The 22,386-nt window shown below is 37.7% G+C and overlaps 1 protein-coding gene across 2 annotated transcripts; it reads left to right on the top strand.

Moving 5' to 3' along the window:
* Nucleotides 1–858: 858 nt before the first annotated feature.
* On the top strand, nucleotides 859–19,882 carry Lk6 (Lk6 kinase). 2 transcript variants are annotated; one of them, XM_067082873.1, is made up of 5 exons: nucleotides 859–1,158; nucleotides 15,183–15,308; nucleotides 15,579–15,676; nucleotides 15,829–16,649; nucleotides 16,826–19,882. In XM_067082873.1, exons 1-5 carry the CDS (start codon nucleotides 1,116–1,118, stop codon nucleotides 17,046–17,048), a joined length of 1,311 nt encoding a protein of 436 aa, XP_066938974.1. In that variant the 5' UTR covers nucleotides 859–1,115; the 3' UTR covers nucleotides 17,049–19,882. The 2 variants fall into 2 exon arrangements, with proteins under 2 accessions (XP_066938974.1, XP_066938982.1); XM_067082881.1 differs by lacking the exon at nucleotides 859–1,158 and adding an exon at nucleotides 12,030–13,482.
* The last annotated feature ends 2,504 nt before the right edge of the window (nucleotides 19,883–22,386 follow it).

The raw sequence follows: 22,386 nt of genomic DNA, 5'->3' as shown, positions 1-22,386 counted from the left end.
AACCAAATTTGTGGTGGATTGCTTACACCTCCTATTGGTCATCCAAGTGGCACACGTCACCCACACATTGCGCTGAAGCTGTTTTATTTTATTTTGCTTATAATTGCATATTCCTTCTTCCCTCCAGCTTTCAAGCTCCGGGACTTTTGGCCTGCTCTGTGTCCCAACTCCTCAGATTCTCAACTGTGCTGTGGCGTGATATGATATAAGTGTATTTACACTCGATGTCTTTTTTTTTTTACTACTTCAGTATAGCATACGAATTATCCGGCATTTGAAAAGGTAGACCTATGAAAATCGTGTCTTTTTTTATTTATTTACCAAGGAGAACAAGTTTCTCATGAGAATGCTCCTATATAAACCTAATATTTCCAGTATTTGAACATTGCTATAAAACTTAACATAGTAGCCTATAAACTGGATTTATTTATTTATTTTTTTTTTTTTTGCTAAATTTACTAGCAGAATAATCTTAGTGGCGTTGTCTTGTGCAGCAGATCTGTCAAAAGGTGTCATTTTGGTTTCAACTAAGTTAAATCTGCTTTATAATTACTTAGCACGAGAGTGCGTTGACCTTTTACTGTTCAGAGAACTCGACACTTAAATGCAATAATTGGTTCCTTTGTACTTGAGCCTTTAGAAATATTATCCCGTAACCATCATTCCTGCACTCATACTATGGTTCGTATTTTTATGTCTTCCAAATTAATTTAAACTGGCTCTCTTTGTGACCGTTTTGAAACCTTTCCATTATTTTTATGAAATGTCCGTTCTAACTGTCGTTAGAGAAAAAGACCTATATAGCTGAATGGGGTTCAGAGCTATTCGAAATGGCTTGGGGAAGACAAGAGTGCCCTCATAAACACTTTCATATGTCTTTAGAATCGAAAATTGTTGGTAAGAACTCTGCGAACTTTTCGAAACTAGTTTCGAATCTTCCCGAAATCGCGCTTGAACTGGTTCTCCGAATGACGAACCTTTCGAGTCTAGATTCAGATCTTTCTTTCGAAGAAAAAGTAAACAGTAGTTAACCATTTCGAAGTGAACAGTGTACTGCGAGAGATCTTGCCGTCCGATGTTTTTGTTGTGTCAGAACGTATGTTTTTCTATGTTAAATGCAAGGGAGCATGGCGGGTTCTCTCATTCACGAGTACCAAGGTGAGTTTTTTTATTTTGTTTTCAATATTAAGCGATAGATTTGATTGGATTTTTGCTCTCTCCATATGAGTTGAATTTGTTGGAGAAAAAATTCTGTATCGAAATTTTTCCTGGAGCGCTGTAGGTAAAAGTAACAAGACTATTTCTGCGGGCTGGTTCCTTTATGTTTCTGTCTGTATTTATGATATTTACTGTCTTTTGTTGAGTTTATACACTCATCCCTAAGGGGTCATTACTAAACACGGCGCCCATATTGCACATAACTGGTAGTTACCGAACCTCAGGGGCGCGGTAGTAGTTATAGTTTTACTGTTCCCTTTACCAAGCTGAGAGTCACGACTGTTTTGCATTTTTCATACCATAACCTGGATGCAAATAGGTCTTTACAGTTTGTTAAGAAGTTGAGGAAATCCCATCATGGCAATCCATACCTTGCTTTTAGGCGAGGCTGACTGCTGACATCAAAGCTGCTTTCTTTCCTTTCGTGACTCGATAGTCATTGGCAGTCACGATTTCACTGGGAAATAACGAATTGGGTAGAGACAACGTCACGGCGTTTTTTACAAATCATTAGAAGGCCATTTGCACACAGTAGGCTTAACTTAATAATGATCCATCCTTGTTTATGAGTGTTATTCACACAAATGGATTATTTTCTTTCCCTTAAATTGAACATTTCCTGTGTTACCCAAGGTTAAGGACGTTGTATTTTAAAATATTGTGTTGGGTTGTTAGGAAAGCGGAATTTTGCTTTAAACCTTAATCATGTTCTTGAATTGTAAATTTGATTTTATATTTTAGTGTTCTTGAACATTGCAAATTAGTAGGTTTAGAGATACCAGCTCTTATGGGGAAAAATATGTAGAAAGTTAAATACAGGTGTGCTTTTTTACCTAGCCTAACCTAGGGTGCAAGGTCCTTATCTGGGCAGGGTGGGGCTCCCCCCCACCTCCCTTGACTGCCTGCCAGACCTAGAACATTATAAAATAGGGTTGTGACCTAACCTAACCTAGGGTACCAAAAGGTGGGCCTCACCCAATGGATTCCCCCACCTAACCTAACCTAGGGCACTGTAATTTAAAAATAGGGTTTGCAACTTGACCCAACCAGCCCATGTGTGTCACATTTATCTTTTGCAACTCCTAAACCACAGTTGAAGGGATTTCAAGCTAACTTGTTCCTCAGGAAATTGTGCTCATGTCTGTCCATCTGTTAATTTTATCCATCATTGTCTGTCACACTTAACTTATTGCAATTACTCCTATTTGATTGAAGGAATTTCAGTTAAACTAGACCATAGTGCAAATAGATGGGAATGAAAGGAGATTGTCCATCCACCTGACAGCCAGTCTCTCACCCTAACACGGATGATTGGATTTCTGTTCAACTTCTTAAAAAATAAGACCAACATGCTTAGCTCTAAGTGAAGGGCTAGAATTTCAGTTAAATGGATCCTAAAACATTTTGTCACTGTTATTTTAGCTTTTGACCTCCATGGGAAAAGTCATTTTAACCCAACATTTTTTGCACTAACCTGACCTAACGATGTCATTCAGTCTCTGTCCTCGGGCATGGTTGAAGAAATTGAAGCTTAGTCATGGTTTTTTCAAGAACTATAATAATGTCGTTTCAGCATATCTGTTGAAATGCTTTAGATATTTGGGAATATAGGGCACATTCATTGCTTTGTAGTTACACTATCAGAATGCTTGTTATAGGTGGTGTTGGTGTTTTCTAAAAGGGTTGTGATCATGTAAGAGACAAGCAAAACCAAGCCAGGCTACTTGAAATGCAGGCGCACGAGTATTTATAGTTGCCAGTTAACTATTTAAAAATTTTATAAGACTTTTATCCTCTCCTCTTCCTCCCTCTGAACTCTTCCAATCGCGATAAACAACGTTTTCCAGATGTATGGGTATCCGCAAGAGAGATGCTGAATACATTTTGTCATCATGTTCAAAAATGGTACCTATAAATTTAAGGTTGTCGCTTCACTGGGAGTAATGGGTGTATTAATCTCTCTCTATTCTTATGAAATTCGTGACATAGTGGACGCTGGGCCATGTTATATGCACTACAGTAAAACCAAAATCACTATGAACATGTACATTTTAGGTGATGCTGCTTTTCCCAGGTTTGATTCATAAACCCTTGACCTAAGTTGGGATGTAATGTAGATGTGGGAGAATCGCTGCCATATCTTCCTTATACCAGGTCAGAAAGAGTTAACACAATGACACTATTGTTCTGCATTTCTAATGGCTCAGTCACACATTTGCGATTCAAGGACGCGCATGTAGTAATTGCCAGTTTTGGCGATCATCGCCATCATTTGTGTGCCTGGGGCCGCCATAAAAAACTGTAAGGTGATTAGAACACCATGGAGTAATACACCATTAACCGTAGTGACAACATTGCGCAGTTCGAGATGAACCTACGTATATCTGTAACCATACACATATTACACTGATGATTAGGCCACACCCACATTTGGCAGTTGCAGTAGGATGGGGTAGTGCATAAATTCATGTCGAATTATGGTGATTAAGTTGTGTTGTAGTTACGTTACATGGCGAATGCATTATGGCGTCGTAACTGTCATGTACATGGATTCCACCATATAAATTCAAAGCGAACTCGTCACCGATCATTCCCATTCCAGTTGCAGACAGAGCAAGATCTACCTGTTCCAACCACATTACCAATCCCATCGTGTGATTTCTTTTGGAAGAACATAGATTTGCTAGACCTCGTACCTGAGAACCAACATGACCCTGAATTATTAAAAGGTAGTTTGGATTATCACAATGCGATGCTGCAGTTAAAAATCCTGAGGTGCATGGAGGAACAACAATGCAAGAAGCAGCAGCATGGAAAACCAAGATGTTGCTTAGTCTGATCCTACAACAAAGGGCATGGTGAGGAGAGTAACAGAGGTCACCACCATGAGGTTGCTCATGGAAGACTACAGACCCCTCGGGTTTGGTTGCTGCCTTTTGCGCTTGGCGACATTCTTTAGGCAGTGTTGCCATATTGCAACCCACGCAGCGCACTGAGTGTACTGCCACGTAACCATGGCGATTCATGGCGCACTATGTAATGGATGGCGCATTTTGCACTATGTAATGGATGGCGCATGTCGCAATTACGAGTTACGATCTGCACAACTAATTACGACAAATGGCGACGCCATTGCGTCAGTGTTGCGAGTGCGCAATGACTTGACAACAAATGACAGTTGGCATGGCCGGACTACGTAATATTTTAAACAGTTAAAACATCCGCCATCACTTCGCTACGTGTTAACAATTCATGGCAATAGTTGGCGATTTGGTCGTAATTACAGCATAATGACGTCGTTATTAGCAAAATTTCGGCCTTTATGCATTGCGCATCCTTGAATCGCAAATGTGTGACCGAGCCATAACACTGAAGACGTAAATTGGGTTAAAGAACTGAGATTTGATGAAAAGTACAGAATGCTTTATAGTAAAAAAAAAAAGTCTGCCGTGAATTAAGATTTGATTTACATTAAAATGTTTTGATAACAGGATAGGATAAGGATGATTTAGTTTCTAATCATCTAAATGAATTATACAAATGCCCAGTATGCAGACCAAACTCTGATGAAAATAAATGATACAATGCAAAAAAATACTGTTATTGGCTCCTCAAAGACTAAATTAAGTCGGCCCTGTCCCGGAACTTGTCTTTCTTCTGGAAAGCCCGTGGGAGGGATAAATAGGATTTTATGACCGGATTAAAGATCTCCGAATCGAGGGATGCGGATAACTGTAGTAGGATTCTAAGTCCGGAAGAAGTTTGGCAACGTAGCTAAAGACAGCCATGTTCGTAACCATTGTGGTTTTACTGTAGATGCTTCCCAACAGTCTGGGAAAACTACATCTGGGCAGGAGGAAAACTGTCAGGGTTGTGGATGTCAGTTCTTACGAATATAGAATTTTGGGTATGTGGTCTTAACCTCACAAGCACCGCCATTTACGATTCCCTACATTGAGTAATTTAAGTTTCAATACTATATTTATATAGATTTCGGAACTGAAGTCAGAATAGCTTTTATGTAGGTTACCGGAGACTGTTGTTAAGTTTTGGCAGTTATATTTAGGAAAACCTAAGCATTAGCCATTGTATTAAAGAATTTTGCATTTATATAACAAGAGGTGATGCAGTAACTGGTAACAGTTTTCTCAGATTTAACCTGTACTAATGTAGATGTACAATATACTGGCCATGTTTTTACCAGGTAGGCTACGTATGAAAGTGTAATAACCACGATGCCCTTGTAGCTTCTCGACTTCTTCGCACAGTTTGGTTACTCTTAATACTCAGAATTATTATCCAGGTCTTTATTGATTGGTCAGGTTTGCATTTCGTCTACAGCGAAGTTAAGGTGGTACATGAGAGATATGATGTTAAAATGTTCAACCTCGCATATTTCCGTTAATGGTTTTGTTATCGCCAGACCTCAGGTACTGTAGCTTGGCCTGTTCGGCTCATGGACCTATATCAGGGAAGTACATGAAGCTGTGGAGCTATTCCTTCTTCCCCAATTTCTTGTTACTGTTGAGTTTTATATATTTCACATATGTATAAGAACATTAAATGGCATATTTCTTGAAAAGCGAATGAAAACCATAATTACTAAGGCTTTCTAACAAGCATTACAAAAAAAAAAAAAATAGGCCTCGTCACGTAAGATTATTCCTTGAAAGGTTATGAAGTACTCGGAAACCTGTCAACTACTCCATTGATCACCCCCCCCCCCTCACCTATCCCCTTGCTCTTCCAGGTACACGTTCTCTTGCTTTTTTATTTTTTCTGATGCAACAAATGTTCCGTGTTGCTGGTGCAATGTGAACTGGAATTTGAAAGAGGAACAGTATAATTCGCTAATGTGTCTCTGCCAGAAGAAACCACAGGGGTTTAAATTATATGTAAATGATAGAAGTGAATGCCGATCGTCTGTTTTTTTTTTTTTTTTTTTTTTTTTTTTTTTTTAATATCACTAATAATTCGAGAAAGTTTTGACGGATCTCCTCACGCATACGTAAGACATTAGCAGTTACTGTATGTATATATATATATATATATATATATATATATATATATATATATATATATATATATATATATATTATATATACTGTATATATACATTTATTTTATATATATATATATATATATATATATATATATATATATATATATATATATATATATATATATATATACAGTATGCATATGTGGAAGATTGAAACTAGTTCATTAGTAACATTGGAATGATAATGGTTATTACACTAAAGTTTATTCACTTTGTACCTAGTACGAATACTGTAGATTGATGCTTGAAAAATTAGCCCCTCTTCAAGATTTTGGTGGGAGATCCGTTATGGGACACGGATAACACAGCACTTGTGTATCGCGCAACCTTGAGGGAAAAAATAGAGAGCAAAAGTGTCTGTAGTGTTGCATCATCCACCTTCACTCGTTGGTCTCCGCTGCTTATCACATGACCTGCTTTTCTCTGTGTTAGTGATAAGGCTTTTCTATTACCGTCTCTGCTCACACATAAAAGTGAAAACTTGCTTTAAAAGAAAGGGGGAAATAAACTCTCTCTCTCTCTCTCTCTCTCTCTCTCTCTCTCTCTCGTTTCATCTAGGTCTAATCAGATTCATTGGCCAGTTCGTTTTAAGAGAAAACTTGAGGAAACGTGTGTATTTATTTATTTTAAAGGAGAAAGGGCGTTGGGCTAGAAGGGGAAAGATCATCGTTCTCACACTTGCGGGAATCAGGGCCAGAATGGGAGAGCTTTCCAGTTAATCCTTTCTAGATGAAATAAATGTTTTTTTAAATGAGTTCAGGTTATATAATAAAGAATGTCAGGAGTCGAGTACCGTTATTTGCCAGGTATAGCTGATTTGTACACCACAGGAGACTCATCAGCAACCCGCTTATAACACATATCCACAGTGCCACTTACCTTTATGTGCACTTTAATCTTTAAAAATGAAATACTTTTCCAACACTTTTGGCGCACCTTCAGCTTAACGCTTTCTCTCCCCCTTTTTCTCTAGACTTTCATATTGTGCTAAGTCAAAATTTTCTCTTGCCTTCTTTTCATGTGACCAAACCATTGGAAACTCTTCCATCCAAATTTACACTCCTCCTCACTTCATCTAATTTATATCAAATTGCGGTTCATCGTGACTTCCACTTTTGTATTTCACATTAAAGACTATCCAAAAGCATCATGTTGGATGAGAAATTAAAAGTTTGGAGAATTAAAAGAGATAGGAGATCCAGTAGCATAGCAGAACGGGTCATATACAGGCATGCAGGATAATGGATGGAGAAGTAAAGACGAAAAAGGAGAAAGGCAAGAGATATTAAGGGGAACGGGGATCAAAAAGTTTAGGAGAAACTGAGGAGTTGTTCAGTGGCGAAGTGTATAAATAGTAAAGAAATCCTATGTCAGTATGAGTTGAGGACCGACGTTGAGGGTGTCGAGAATGAAAACAGGTAAACTGTTGAAAGAAGTAAAATTTATGATGGAAGTGAAGCATGTGTTTGAAAGCCTTTTTGGATGGAGTGATAAAAGAATTTTGAGAAAGAATAGTAGATGTAGCTGCTAAGTAAGCAAGAGGAGAAAGCTGAGAATAAACACGAGCAAGTGCAAGGTTATCGGAACCAGGAAGATGAGCTGTGGATGGTGGTAGAATAGTTCCAGAAAGTAAGAGCAGATTCTAACTATTTGCTAGTAAGTAATTTGCAGTAGACAGGATGTGAGAAGAGGTGTTACAGAGTAGGCGAAGTATGAAAGGAAGCAGGTTTTGTTCAAAATATTGGGAGGAAACTAGTCATGTTTAAGGATACCAAGGGTGAAATGTATCCAGGGTTTATTGAACCAGCTCTACTGAGTGGATATAGTGTGTGTGTTATAAATTGCTTATGTAGAACTTGTGGTGAAAGGAGGTGGTGGAAGTTGTCGAGATGAAATTGTTTTTAGTATAATGAAAAAGATTACTTGAAAGGCTGGGAAATGCTGATATACGTAGGAACAGTAAAAGGCTAGGTTCGGTGAATGGCTGTCTCAGTATTGGAAGATAGTTCAGTCATAGAGAAAGACTGAAGAATGATAGGTTGGTGTAAAGCAATCCAGTTAAGAAGTGTTGAGAGGAAGGCACACAAAAGGAAGGATATGTTACGTGAAAGGGGTCTTGAAGGGGAACATAATATATATGTGTATATGCATGTTAAATGGTGAGGGTGGGTTTATTTGGCTTAGAATATAAATATGTATGAGCAGGAATAGTTTTGTGGTTAAGCAGTTATGGTGAACCTCATCCTGACATGTTGGGAGTCGTTTTTCCATTTGGGGCTAATGGCCTGGCCACACTAGCGGGCATGCCCGACGGGTACTTCCAGCTGTTTATATTTTCTCTCTCTTCTGAAGCAGTGTTACCAGACAGTCGCATCGTTCTGGCTCCATACTCGATCGATCAGTACAGTGGAACGGGTCATGGGAACAGTGTTTGCCCGTCGTGCAGTGCCCGCTAGTGTGGACAGGGCTTAAGGCTTGGTATTTCAGTGACAGTGGTGACAAGCGAATCCAAAAACTGTGAAATTAGGTCATTGCAGCTTATATAAATGAATGTGTGAATTTTTACATGCATGGATGACATTTTATGTTTACAAATATTTAATCTCATTCGCTCTTCTTTCTATGCACCTTCTCCAACTTGTGTGTGGGGTCGATTTTTCTGACATCTGGCTCGATCATACACATCGCATACAACATTGCATTCATTTTACCTTGGAAATAACTACACCCAAGGAAAATCACTTTTGATGAGTCTGCCCTGGGCAAGAGTGGTACAAGAAGATTGTAACTTAACCAAAGGACCAAGTTTGACCTCTGGTCGGGCAGATGTACTTATGAATGGTACTTAACTTGGACTAACGTTTCCAATGTTTAGTGAATTTCATATTGATTTGTGGCAAATGTGTGTATATGTGTATATATATATATATATATATATATATATATATATATATATATATATATATATATATATATATATATATATAGAGAGAGAGAGAGAGAGAGAGAGAGAGAGAGAGAGAGAGAGAGAATTTGTCAGGTCAGTATCATGAATCACAGTTATGTTGGCATTTAAGAGATTCCCGGTTTCGTTGTTTTAACTCATTTCAATACTTCAACTTTAATGTTGTTCCGCGTCTTGAAACAAATTTTGAAGCGTTTAAACAAAGAATTCTTTTACGCTCTTTATCGAATACCTTGCTGTGATCTGTGAGGAAGGAAAAACTAAGGTACTTTTCCTCTATATGGTCTAGCATTCTGTTGATTAATTTTGTTACAGTTTCACATTATTTTTCAGATCTAACATGTCTTAGATAAAAATTATTAGGTTGGGTTCATACGGTGTACGCGCGCGCCCACGAACAGGCGAAGAGCAAGAACTATAAACGGAGTAAGTCAGCTTTTCATATGAAAATGGGTTAGTCCTAGGTTTCCATCCCCAGTTTCTTGGTCACCTCCTTGTCAGCCTAGTCATTCATAAGATTTTATCGAATTAAAACAGAGGCGAGGTTTACTAAACCCCCTCATGACCTTGTCAGCCTAGTCATTCATACGATTTTATCGAACTAAAACAGAGGCGAGGTTTATTAAACCCCCTCAAGATGTGGTACACAAAATTACTGGTAATTTATGTAAAACACAAAATGTTCTGTAATTCATGCAGAGGGTAATTAATATTGAAGACATCAGTGCCAAGTATTAGAATATGAAAAACTGTTCTAGTGATTTGCATATTTAAACTATTCGATATTTTAAAAAGAAATTTCACATGCCCAGGTATTTTAATCAAACGTCCGTAAACTTGCCATTATTCTGCGATGTTTTAGTAACGGGATTTTAACCAGGTTTTCATTAAGAATAATATTGCTGCTGAAGTACTTGGTGTTGATAATTTTACAGGTGTGGAGGTGAAGTCGCCTTCGTTTCATTTACGGTCACACAGCAAGCAAGAAGTGCAGACCTCATAGTAAACAAACCATGTGGTTTATTGCAATCCAACGTACTTCTTAACGTGGGGTGTGGTAGGGTTCCTGTTGCTTGGGTTGTTGGAAGTGGGGTGGGTAGGTTATTGCCGGGTGGCATCGGAAGGGATTGTTGGGGGAAGGGAGGAAGGATGCGGGTGTTGTCAGCAGCATTGCCAACGCTCGGTCAGGTAATATCGAACCTCTCGGGTCAAGGGGAACAGCGTGGCCGTGGTAGCGCTGTTTTTGTCGCTGTCTTTGTTATATTCCTGCTGTGTCGCACGTAGCCTTGCCATAGGCCTTTTCATTATTCATATTAGCATGTTATATATTTAGAGCACAGTTTGTGATAAAATAATCCTGTTAATAATTCGCAATAATTAATATCGATATCTTAAAGAGATCCCGCTTGAAGTCCTTTCAGGATTTCTTGATTATAGAGGAGCTGTTATTAAAACCGCTAGCAAAGGAGCGAATCAGCAATACTGACATGATCAGAAATCGACAATGTGTTTTCTCGTAAGATAGTATATAGTACATAACTTTAAAAACAAATTAAATTTTATATAAGTATTTTAACAATTCATATTGTTTGTCGGTCTTCAGAATTTTGCATAGCCGCGATTTGCACGATGTTTTTAATTTTCGAACAAGGTTTCTGAGAATAACCTTGCAAAGATTGCGCAGCTCGTAACGTTCTAGGAAGAACCAAACGTTGTAAGACAACCACCAGTCATTGGCCAAACCAACCGGCTTGGCTATAGAGCCGGCTGCCGCGTGATGTTGCAGAATACAACGTATATTCATGACGCTGTAGTTTAGTCGTTTGATTAGAATACATAAAAATGCTAACCAGAGATTTATTTTTTATTGAAAACATTTTGGTCAATAAATTTTTAATTATAATTTTATAAATTATATAAATGCCCTGGAAGCTTGGGTGTTGTCACCACGAAAATATAAAGCAGTTTTTACCAACGTGAGATATAGGACTCTCTCCCATCAAATAATGAATTTGTCCACAAATGGCATAATTACGCTGCTGAGATGTCTATCTGATCTTGTTCATATTATATATATATATATATATATATATATATATATATATATATATATATATATATATATATATATATATATATATATATATATATATATTATAATATACATACATATATATATAGTGTGTGTGTGTATAGAGAGAGAGAGAGAGAGAGAGAGAGAGAGAGAGAGAGAGAGAGAGAGAGAGAGAGAGAGAGAGTGTGTGTGTGTGTGTGTAGGGAGGGGGAGAGAGAGAGTTTGCTGATAAAATTAACATTGATGGTAAATTTTCCACTGCTGCATATAAAAAACATTATATAGTCTTACAACGTTACTCAGTACTGGTTATTCATTATTGAAGGAAAGTGGATAATTTTAAGCCCATGGAACATGAAATAAAAGAAACGATATATAAAAGCCAATAGTGTAACCAACTGGTTGGTACCGGACCCGACTGAGCCTCCTTTAAGCCCAGCAGAGTTGTTGATGTCGTTGTTGCCCATTTCGAGAGAGAGAAAGCTTTGTCGATGGGTTTCTAGGTAGAGCTCTCGACAAATTTGGCGTGAATTTAAATTTCTTCCATATTCAAGAGTTGATCACTGCGCTGCACTGACACGTATGAGATAAATAAGTACAGTTTGCTTTTGATGGCAATATCTGGCTAAGCTGGCTTCATGTTGTTGTTGCTGCTGGAGATTGCGGTGAGGAATTGAGGGGATGAGGGAGAGGGAGGGGGTAAATGGTGCACCAAAACGTAAGGGGCCGCTGGAGGGAGGATACAGTCGTTTCTAAATGTTACGTTTGTGGTTCACAAACATTCGTCGTGTTTTGTTTCACTATAATCACAATTGCATTTTCTATTTGTGGGATAGTGGTCTATGAAAATTATAAGACGATTGTAGTTTGTAATGTCGTTTCCATAGCTTTCGAGCGTTAGATGAGTTTTGTCATTTATCACCTGAGCTGATGAAATAATAGGGAAGATAAACGACACACTCCTTTGCCATCCAGAGTTTTCTACGCAACTACGAATTACCAACCCAATATATATTTTGAATTATGTTTTTGTTACGTTATGGGGGAATAATAATATATAATTTACGTAATAGCTTTTTATTACGTATATTTTACAATCGTTTGATTTGTGTGTAGATTAAATTCACATATAAACAATACTACGTGATGATTGAAGTAACGTTGGCCAACCTGATCACGCCACAACACTGCCAGCGTGGAGTTGGGCTACCTTGGTTGAAATTTGGTGCGTTTTTAATATTCGCTATAATGTATTTACGTTACTTTTGCAAGTTTGAAAGATTTACCCTAGGTTACTTTGAACCGTAACAATGTTGGCCATATATAACAGGCTATAAACATTTAGGGCAATGGCACTCTCCCCAGTGTTCTAGAAAGAATAGATTAATACTAGGACGGGAAATTAATGTAGGCTATTTGTCGTATATGGTGACATCTTGATTTTACCTGGTCAGTGACTTGTCATCTTGAAATTACAAAGCCTTGTTCTGAAAAATCAGCAAGAATCTCTCCAGATTGTCCCAGAGGTCTGGGCTTTGCTGATGTAATGTTGCAGCATTGAACAGTATTTAAAGTTAGCGTCACCTCGGATCGACTGTCGACTTCAACGAAGTAATTTTTTTTCGTTTAAACTGAGGCTTTGCTGTTTGTGTACTGTAGTTTCCGATCAAGCAGTCTTATCGTAAGTTGTCATAAATGCCTGCAATACGCCATTCTCGATGAAATTAAAGGTAAATTGGCAGAAAGGCGGTGGTTTCTTGGCACATGGAAGGGTCTGGCAACTCTGGCGGGGTGGGGGTGCTGGGCCATATTAACAGGAGACGCCGGAGCCAAGGCGCAGTTCGCCACTAGAGACAGAGAGCAATGGATAGATAGGATTGTACGCGCACCAACGGGATCTTTTTTTCCTACCTTCTAGCTTCCCAAAGCTGGTAAACACACGGCTGGTACTACATCCCAGAAAAAAGTGCAAGAGTGCGACGCCAGCAAGTGTCAACGTCGTGGTAGTGCAAATAAAGGCCCAAGGCGGTTTGAATAGGGTCTAGTCAAAGCATCGCAAAGTGCTAATCAAGAATCTGTGATTTTTCTTCTACTTCCCGCTAATTGTGATATATATATAAATCTTCGCTCATTGATACCTACAAACCGTCAAGATGGTGCAAGGTATGTTGTTGGTTTTATGTTTTATACTTATGATTTGTGAAAGTTTCTCGTAACCCCTGATAGCCTGTGTGTCACCGTATGAAAGCTCGCCTGGTCGATCTTCCGTATGGGAGGAGAAATTCAATACATTTCGCTCGTATCTCGTTTCTGGCCTTAGGTAAATAATACAGGTTTATTAAGTTGTTAAGTGGTAGGGGGGATAAATGATTTGAAAGCATTTATTTTCGCTTCAGTAACTTTTCTGAGCAGAAGAGGTGTATTATTTTAGCCTAGTTAAGTAGTATTAAAAACGAAGATTTCTGGGTCGAGGTAAAAAGGATGCCTAATAATGTAACGATGTCGAACGTAACTTACCAGAACCCTAGAATAACGGGTTTTTAAATGTAAAGAAAAGAAATTGTTAGAAAGAAGATTTAAATACAAGTGAAATTAACTAGTCTTTATGCAAAATAGGATTGCCGTTTTTGTGCGCAAGCCGCTTTCTAGCGCTGCCTTAATATATATATATATATTTTCTTTTATTGTAAATACTAGGCCCACTTACCCAAGCCGAGGGTAGTAAATTTTTCATTGCCAGATATTTAAATTATTGTTGTCACCAAAATACTTAATGTATAACGTTAAGGGCCAGATCGCATTGCCAGCAAACTGTCAAAAATGGGCGTATTGCCCATTTTATTCCAGGCCATCGGCGACTTGTTTCTAAAAGCTGCAGTCGATTATTTTTTAGGCAAATAATTTACCAGCAGTTACGATGTTGTTTATAGGTTATCCCGTGCAATATTATTGCCTTTCGGTAACCTAAGAAAAGTATACGGGGAAAGAATAACAGGTTAACATTAAGAAAATAGTTTCCCAATGAATTGTTTTGTGGTATAGTCCAACATTAAAATTTTACGGCGGGAAAATTATCAAACTAGTATTCCAGGAAGCCAGGCCACAAATTGGCCAGTGCTAGTGGTTTGGCTCCTAACGAAGGAGCACAGGTATGATGATGCCCTAGAGAAGTCTATGGGAATGTCACATCCAGTTACGCAAGATCAAGTAATGTGCCCGGGAATTAGATTAAAGTTTATTTTTATTCAACTTGAAAATTAGCCAAGTGCAAGTTAGGGTAGAACATTACTTGTTAGTAACAGGGGTCAAAGTAAGTTACTATTTAGTAACAAGTAACAGGCGTCAAAAATTGCAAAATGTAACATTGTAGACTGCCAACTTCCTTGCCATAGTTAAAATCAAGGAATGAAAGGAATGGTGTGTATATATATATATATATATATATATATATATATATATATATATATATATATATATATATATATATATATATATATATATATATATATATATATATATATATATATATATATATATATATATATATATAAAGTACATTTGTAGTATTTATGTATGTATGTCTAGGTTCTTAACATCAGATAAGGAAAGTGGTTGGATTTGCTAAAAAGTTTTTGCAAAGAAATTGTTGAAAAATTGGATCTCGGGTTTTCTAGAAAGAACAACTTTACATTGCTAATGAGTAGTGACCAGAAAAAAATTAGTCAATATTTTTTCAGAATTTTAACAATGAATACAGACAGAACACCACAATGTTTATATGTCCATTGATTTGACTTTAAGAAATTTTGATGATCTAGAGTATGTTAGCCATTGCTAATCATTCTGAATTTTGCTCATTGCAGGAGACGTTACAAGTGTACTAAGAGACACCACCAACCTGGAGCAGGTGCGCGAGGAGGCGAAGGAGAGGAGAAAGAGACGCAAGAAGAAGCGTTCTGGTTCCACTCTTGTTGCCAGTGTTTTCAGTGGTAAGGGTGATGAATTTTCATTTAATAATGGTTATTTGAATTTTAAATTTAGTAAACTTCGAGAGTTTTTCATAGTCCTAGTTATATATCTCAGGAAAAGTAATTTATTTTAATAGTATAAGGAAAAGTAATTTATTTTAATAGGATTTCATTAAATAACCTTAACACATGTTTCGAGAGTTTTTCATGATCCTAGTTATATATCTCAGGAAAAGTAATTTATTTTAATAGTATTTCATTAAATAACCTTAAGACATGTTTTTTCTTCAGATCTGTACAAACTTACCGGCGAGGTGTTGGGGCAGGGTGCATATGCGTCAGTGCAGACATGTGTCAACATCTATACAGACATTGAGTATGCCGTAAAGGTAAGTGTTGTAAAGAGAAAATAATTTTATTTTTTGGATCTTCACACAATGGTTTGCGAAGTCATGTTTTGTTCATACTCTAGCTTGATGATTTTATATTTACTAGTTTATATATCACATACTTTAACAAGTATATATTGTGGCAATTCCAGATCATTGAGAAGGTACCATCACATAGCCGAACGAGAGTGTTTAAGGAAGTTGAGATGTTCCATCACTGCCAGGGACACAAGAACATCATCCAGTTGGTGGAATTCTTTGAAGAGGATGATAAGTTCTACCTGGTCTTTGAGAAAATCTATGGAGGGCCTTTGCTATCTCACATTCAGCGAAGGACTCACTTTACTGAAGCAGAGGCATCCATGGTCATCCGAGACCTTGCTTCTGCACTAGCTTTCTTACACAGTAAGGGTATTGCACACAGGGATCTCAAGCCTGAGAATATCTTGTGTGTGTATCCGGACCAATTGTGCCCAGTGAAAATTTGTGACTTTGATCTGGGTTCTGGAATAAAGTTCAACTCTAATTTAAGTTCACCGGTGATGACCCCCCAGTTATTAACGCCAGTAGGCTCTGCAGAGTTTATGGCACCAGAAGTGGTGGAGGGATTCATAAGTGATGATGCTGGGCCATATGATAAGAGGTGTGATCTTTGGTCCTTGGGTGTGGTAACATACATTCTTCTGTGTGGTTACCCACCTTTCTGCGGCAACTGTGGTGAAGATTGTGGATGGGAGCGAGGGGAGGCCTGTCCTCAGTGCCAGGATCTTCTTTTCAACAACATTCAGGATGGCAGCTATGAGTTCCCCAAGCCAGAGTGGTCGTACATTAGCGAGGAAGCCAAGGATCTGATTCGGAAGCTACTCGTGAAGGATGCATCTCAAAGATTGTCTGCCGAGATGGTCCTTGCCCATCCTTGGGTTAAGAATGGTGGGCCTACGACCTGCTTGGAAACCCCCAATGTCATCAGAAAGTAAGTATACCATTGTGAGCTACCCAATGTAATTTATACTTTGTAATATACTATATTGTGTTAACAAATCAGTTATTACAATATTGTGTTAACAAATCAGTTATTACAATATTGTGGTAACAAATCAGTTACTAGTGTGAAAGACATTGCAAAGCTAATTACAATATTTCTTTCAGGAACCACAGTGCACAACAACTGTCGCTATTTGCCGAGTCTTGCATGGCACTCAATCGCGTCCTGTTGCAGCATTTCAGCATGAATCAGGATGAAGATTGCGAGAACATGCATGGAGTGGATCCTCCATTCGGCCTGTCACCCCCTTCAGAGTCGCGTCTTGCCCAGAGGCGACTTCGTTCTATCAGCCTCAATACTGAGCACCTCCTCACTGCCACCGGCTAACTGGCCTCCTTGCCAGTCACTCAGGGTCAGGTGCTACACTGTTGTCACCATTAGCAGTGTAGAACCATTGTTTTTTCTTTAATTTTTTTTTATTTGTTTGTTTAGGCTTGAACTCTGTTGGCAAAGTATTGTTGCTAAGAATCCTGAATGTAATAGGAATCTGAGCAGCAAGGTGAGCTATAGGGTATCGTGTTGAGCCACCTTAATATTTTTTTTCCTATAGTATTACAATAATAATGTGTAATGGAGGTTTAGCCAGCTCATTGATGATCAAATATTTAAAACTATATATAAAAATATTTGTTTATTCAGTTTTTGTTATATAGATATATATATGTGTAGGCACAAAATTCGAGATATATTTTCATATAAGCTTTATTGAGTCCAGGGTATAACCATCTCTTGACTTGGATTCATAATTAATTTTTTTTAGTGCCAATTACTAAAAGTGGGCTATAACCAACAAATTAAGTACAAAGATTATAAAAAATCCTCTTTGAATCTGTCCTGAATGCCACTGTAAAATAAGGTTAACGAGTATTGCGACGGTGTGTGAATATCTCTCCCTCGTGGACGGCCTGTGTGGATCGTTAGGAGCGGGCACTGTGATACTCTTATTAGTGTGTAAGGTTGAGAGGACCCCCAGTCGTAATATTGCTTGGAATAACAATGTTTCTCTTTGTGTGTGGTGCTTAGTAACTTAAGTTGATAGTTGTAATCCCAGTAAGTGCCTATGCTTTGATGTCAGATATGACAACATTTTAAGTCCCAAATTGCTTAGGTATTAGAAAAATACTAAAAAGAGCATTGGTTTCAGGTCAATAAAATCAGGTCCAAAAGTTCAAACCAGAGGGTCATTTCAGGACAGTCCAGCCTACATGTAGTGTTTAAAAAGAAAATGTTGAATTTATTGATGCATAAAAAAATTTCAAAATTCTAGTCTTGTTTCAAATTGCACAAGGTTTCGATTCACATTGCCTAGAGTACCCATTTGATAACTTTTATGATGGAAGCACTACAGGTCACTTGGGCTCTTTAAATTCAGTTAGATGAAATGAATTTTTTTTTTTTTTTTTTTTTTTTTTTTTTTGCAACTTCACTATTCACTCCACATGTAATGGAGGGAGAATTGTTCCGTAGCCAAGCCCTCTGGTATATTGATATCATTCAGGGAATCTGGCAGGAGTTTATGTATTTTCTTTCTCTCTCTCTCCCCTATTTTTTTTTTTTTTTTTCTCTTTTTTTAATGGGATAGGCAAGAAATCCCAACAAAAGGCTGCCACCATTCAAAAATTAAAAATGAAAAAGTGATGTGTGTACCTGGAGTGCCATGGCTTGTGCACACGCTGCCCACGTCCTAAACGATCCACACTTCCCCGTCCTGTAGAGTTACGTTTTGTTACTGTTTTCTATCTTTTTATACATTGGATAGGCTATAAAGTAAGAGTTGATTACTTCTTAAATTTTGCCAAAAACTCATTTGTTTCTACAGAGCAGAGAATTGGCTCTGGTTTGTTTTTCATAATTGTGGCAGTCATGTTAGTTTCTACCTTGTTACCTGAAGGTATGTGATCGTACCATTCATTCACAAAGGTAGAAACTAAGATCTAAAGCACTGCAGAAACTTTTGGTTGGGGGGTACATAAGGACACACCATATGTCATCCTCTCCCCGTCATTCCATGGATAGGCCGATTGTGTAAAAAATGTATATATATCGAATCCAATAACAATTGGTAATCCTTTAGTAGTGTTGTGAAAACTGCTATTGGTTGCCTCTTGACCCAGTGATGTAGGTGCAGTGACCATAGGAAATGACAATGAGGGAGAGAAGAAAGGAACACTTTATTCATTGGTTGTCATTGTATGTTGCCCCTATGACATTCCTCATACATTTTTTTTTTTAAATCATTGTAGCAGTATGGTTGATCCACAAACACTGGTCATGCTTGCCTCATGCTCCTTATCATATCATGATCTCATATTCAGTCAACCATGCAGGGTGAGGAGATTTTTCTTATTTATTTGTCATTGCTGAGTCGATCCTCTTTGCTATACTTCATCCAGCCATTTAGAGAGGTTGATTAGCAAACAACATGAGCCGTGTCCCCCCCCTTACTGAAGTAAGGAAGGGACTTGACTATTGTCTGTAGTGGTTTTGTAATTTTGCATCATGTAAGATTTTTTTTCTAAAATTTAAGAAAAACCATGGTTTAATGTTGTTTGTTAGTAGTGACCAGGAGTATAGTCCATGTGATAGCTCAAGGATCAGCCATACTGTTGTTCATCATCATCCTTGTCTTCCTGCTGTATCGCCTCAGTGCATACGAGAGGAGAGAAAGTTCATCTCTTTTGTGGCCCCCTATTTTTTTTTTCTTTTTTTTATATGATAACCATAGTTATTTTGTCTACCAGGTGTTCTGAGCAATTAGTTTCAACTCCATAAGTATTTAAACTTTGCTGAAAGTCCATGAGAGGCAATTAATGGCATGAAAAACTGGTTGGCTGATTTAACAGAACACTTGGCAATACTGAAGTAAGATTCACTAATTAACCACTCTACTATATGTGGAATAATTTATATTGATGAATTTATATACATAAATATATATATTTAATTATATGAAGTCATGAAGGGAGGCCCCTTGTATTTGTTTGTACCTGTCCGTAGTAGGAAGGTACATTTTACAAGTGTTAAGAAAAAAAAGTAATGCTTGTATTAAAAGAGGAAGCTGATATTTCTTGTACTGTATACCCTGAGCTCACTGAAACATCCAAAAAGTAAAATTATAGAGCGCCACCAGGGAGGAAGTGCAAATAAAAGTTATCTTTTTATGCTTCTGTTTCACTAAATCCTTCATATATTGACATGAGTACTGTTATTTTGATCATTTTTAGATGCCAGTCAGAGTGTGGCAGGTATATAATTAAGAGTTACTGTAAACAAAGATTATTGCAGCAATCCAACAATGAAAGAAACCGCCCTACTTAGAACAATGCAAATGCTGACAATAAATTTGATTATGCTTTTGACTAGTAAATTTTGAGAATTTAAAGTGGTTGAATGAACTTCACAACACTTGAAATTAAATACAGAACTTAGGTCAAAGACCAAGCAATGGGACTTGAGAGGTCATTCAGTGCTGAAATGAAAACTCGCTGAAAAAAGTTTGAAAGGTTTAACAGGAGGAAAACCTCTCAGTTGCACTTTGAGTAATTGTTAGAAGAGGATGTGGAAGGAGGTACAGCAAAAGAAACCAAACGGTTTGCAGTTAGGGGCTAAAGGTGCACTGCAAAGAAGGCACTAACTCCCTATGGGGAACACCACTTTCAATAAAACTCCAAACAAATACTGTTTGCTTCATAGGTTGTTCACTTTGCTTTTCTAAGTGAACCTTGTATAAACATCTCCAAACCTTGTTTAGCTCATCTCTGATAGTATCAATAGGTAAACATATACAGTAGCACATTTTTAGAAAGTCATGATGTTGCACAATAGAGATTCCTGAGTAAGCTGTGTTTATATTATAATGTACTGAATTTTAGTGATTACCATGAAGAGCCTTCCATTGTACACTAATGGGTTTTCCGTAACAGTTTCTGCCTCTTGTGAGAGTGTAATACACGGTTATCACAACCCTCGTACATAGAAAGTAGACTAATTTTTCAAAAAAATTTACATTCACCATGGCCTACTTTTCTTGTTTCTTTCAATTTCTAGCAAACAAACGGATTCTGAAAAAAAAGTTTCAAAGGTAATGTGGGAGGAAGATAAATTTTTAAATTTCCATGTTGCATTGTCATTAATGCTGAATTGCTGTATATATTTTCTAGTTTTACTGAATGCTGTATTATAATTAATTTTTTTACTCTATAAAAATTTCCTTTACAGGTATGGTTAATGTATGGAAATGACTACCTGTGAGAGTTTAGAGTATACTACTGTTTTGAGGAATTGCCAACATTAGACCCGTGAAAAGTAATTCTTTGGGAGAGTAACTCAGACTTGTGGAATTTCTCTTTAAAAGGAATCTCTTGATGATCATAGGCCCCATACATTACACTGGAAGGTTTCTTGAAAAATTTTGGTAAGCAATATTTGTACGTAAGTAAAGGAAGTTTGTCTCTAGAAAACTGGTCAGCAGAAACTTTAGAGTCTTTTTGACAGAGCTCCATTACAAATTGGTAACTGTTACTTTGCTGCCCATGAGACAATGTTTACATGCATTTTAGAACTGAAAACAAATTACTTGTAAGTAGTGTTTGCTTATTTTTCCAAGAGACTAGGGTACCTGATTTTGATATGGTACAGTATTTCAGTATTTTCTGAAGATCAAGGTGATTATTGTTTTAATTACATTTATCTCTTCTGTTGAATAAGTCTTCATAGAATGCCAATCACAAGTCGCCCACTTAATTATTAAAGGCTGCAGATACAAGAACTTGAAAAGCTTCTAGCTCTATCCTTTGTTCCTATTGTATGAAAAAGTTACAAGCATGACGAGGAAATACAATTATTATTTGTTCTTATGAGAATACAAACCTTCATCCTTCACATGGACAAACCTTAAGTGAATGCTGATTGCCAAAGCTAACTAGGTAGTTAACTATTGTCAGGTTAGTGAAGAGATGGGTGACACACCCACATGCTGTAAACAGCGTCACTCTTTCTTTGGCCAACCTCTTGTCCAGATGTGGGAATTCCTTTTATCGTGGCCTCTGTTAGAGCTAACTTGAGTATTTGCTGGTTTGAATGACTGATGAGTTTGTCTTGTGTTTCAGGTAACTTGGTTTGTGTGTGCTAAGAATGATGGTACATGATGATTCTTTTAGAAAGAATAATCAACTTGGATATCCTGAGCAGCATTGAGTGTGTGCTAGATGTAAATTGCATGTGACTATGTGCTAGATTTAAGCTGTCTGTGACTATTAACCCCCATTCTTTTATTTAGTGCTTGCAGAGATCATGAGTGTACACCATCCCTGAATTGCATTGTCCTGTGGAAGTGGTACAAGTTGAGGAGGAGGAGGAAGTTAAAAAAAGGCATGTCAGTGTCTTCAGGGCAACACACAGCTGTTCTCACCTGTTCCTGCCTTCCTTGACCCCAGCTGCTTCTCTTGAGACAGTCTGACTGGCTCTTCCCTTGCTCAGTCTGGGGAAGGATCTGCTGAAAGTGTTGTGGCCTATTCTTGGCATTCTGTGGAATCCATCCCTGAAAGCGTTTCTTAAATACTTGGCTTCAGACAAAAGTTAGTCACCTGCAATAATCTTGGCTCTGATTTCCCCTCCAAGACAGAGTGCCCTGCATTATTGGGCCTTCTGCTACTCCAGCAGTTCC

Source organism: Macrobrachium rosenbergii, chromosome 3 (genome assembly GCF_040412425.1).
Source record: "Macrobrachium rosenbergii isolate ZJJX-2024 chromosome 3, ASM4041242v1, whole genome shotgun sequence".
Classification (NCBI taxonomy): domain Eukaryota; kingdom Metazoa; phylum Arthropoda; class Malacostraca; order Decapoda; family Palaemonidae; genus Macrobrachium; species Macrobrachium rosenbergii.
Note: the sequence above shows the minus strand (reverse complement) of the source record. Positions and strands in the feature narration are given on the sequence as shown.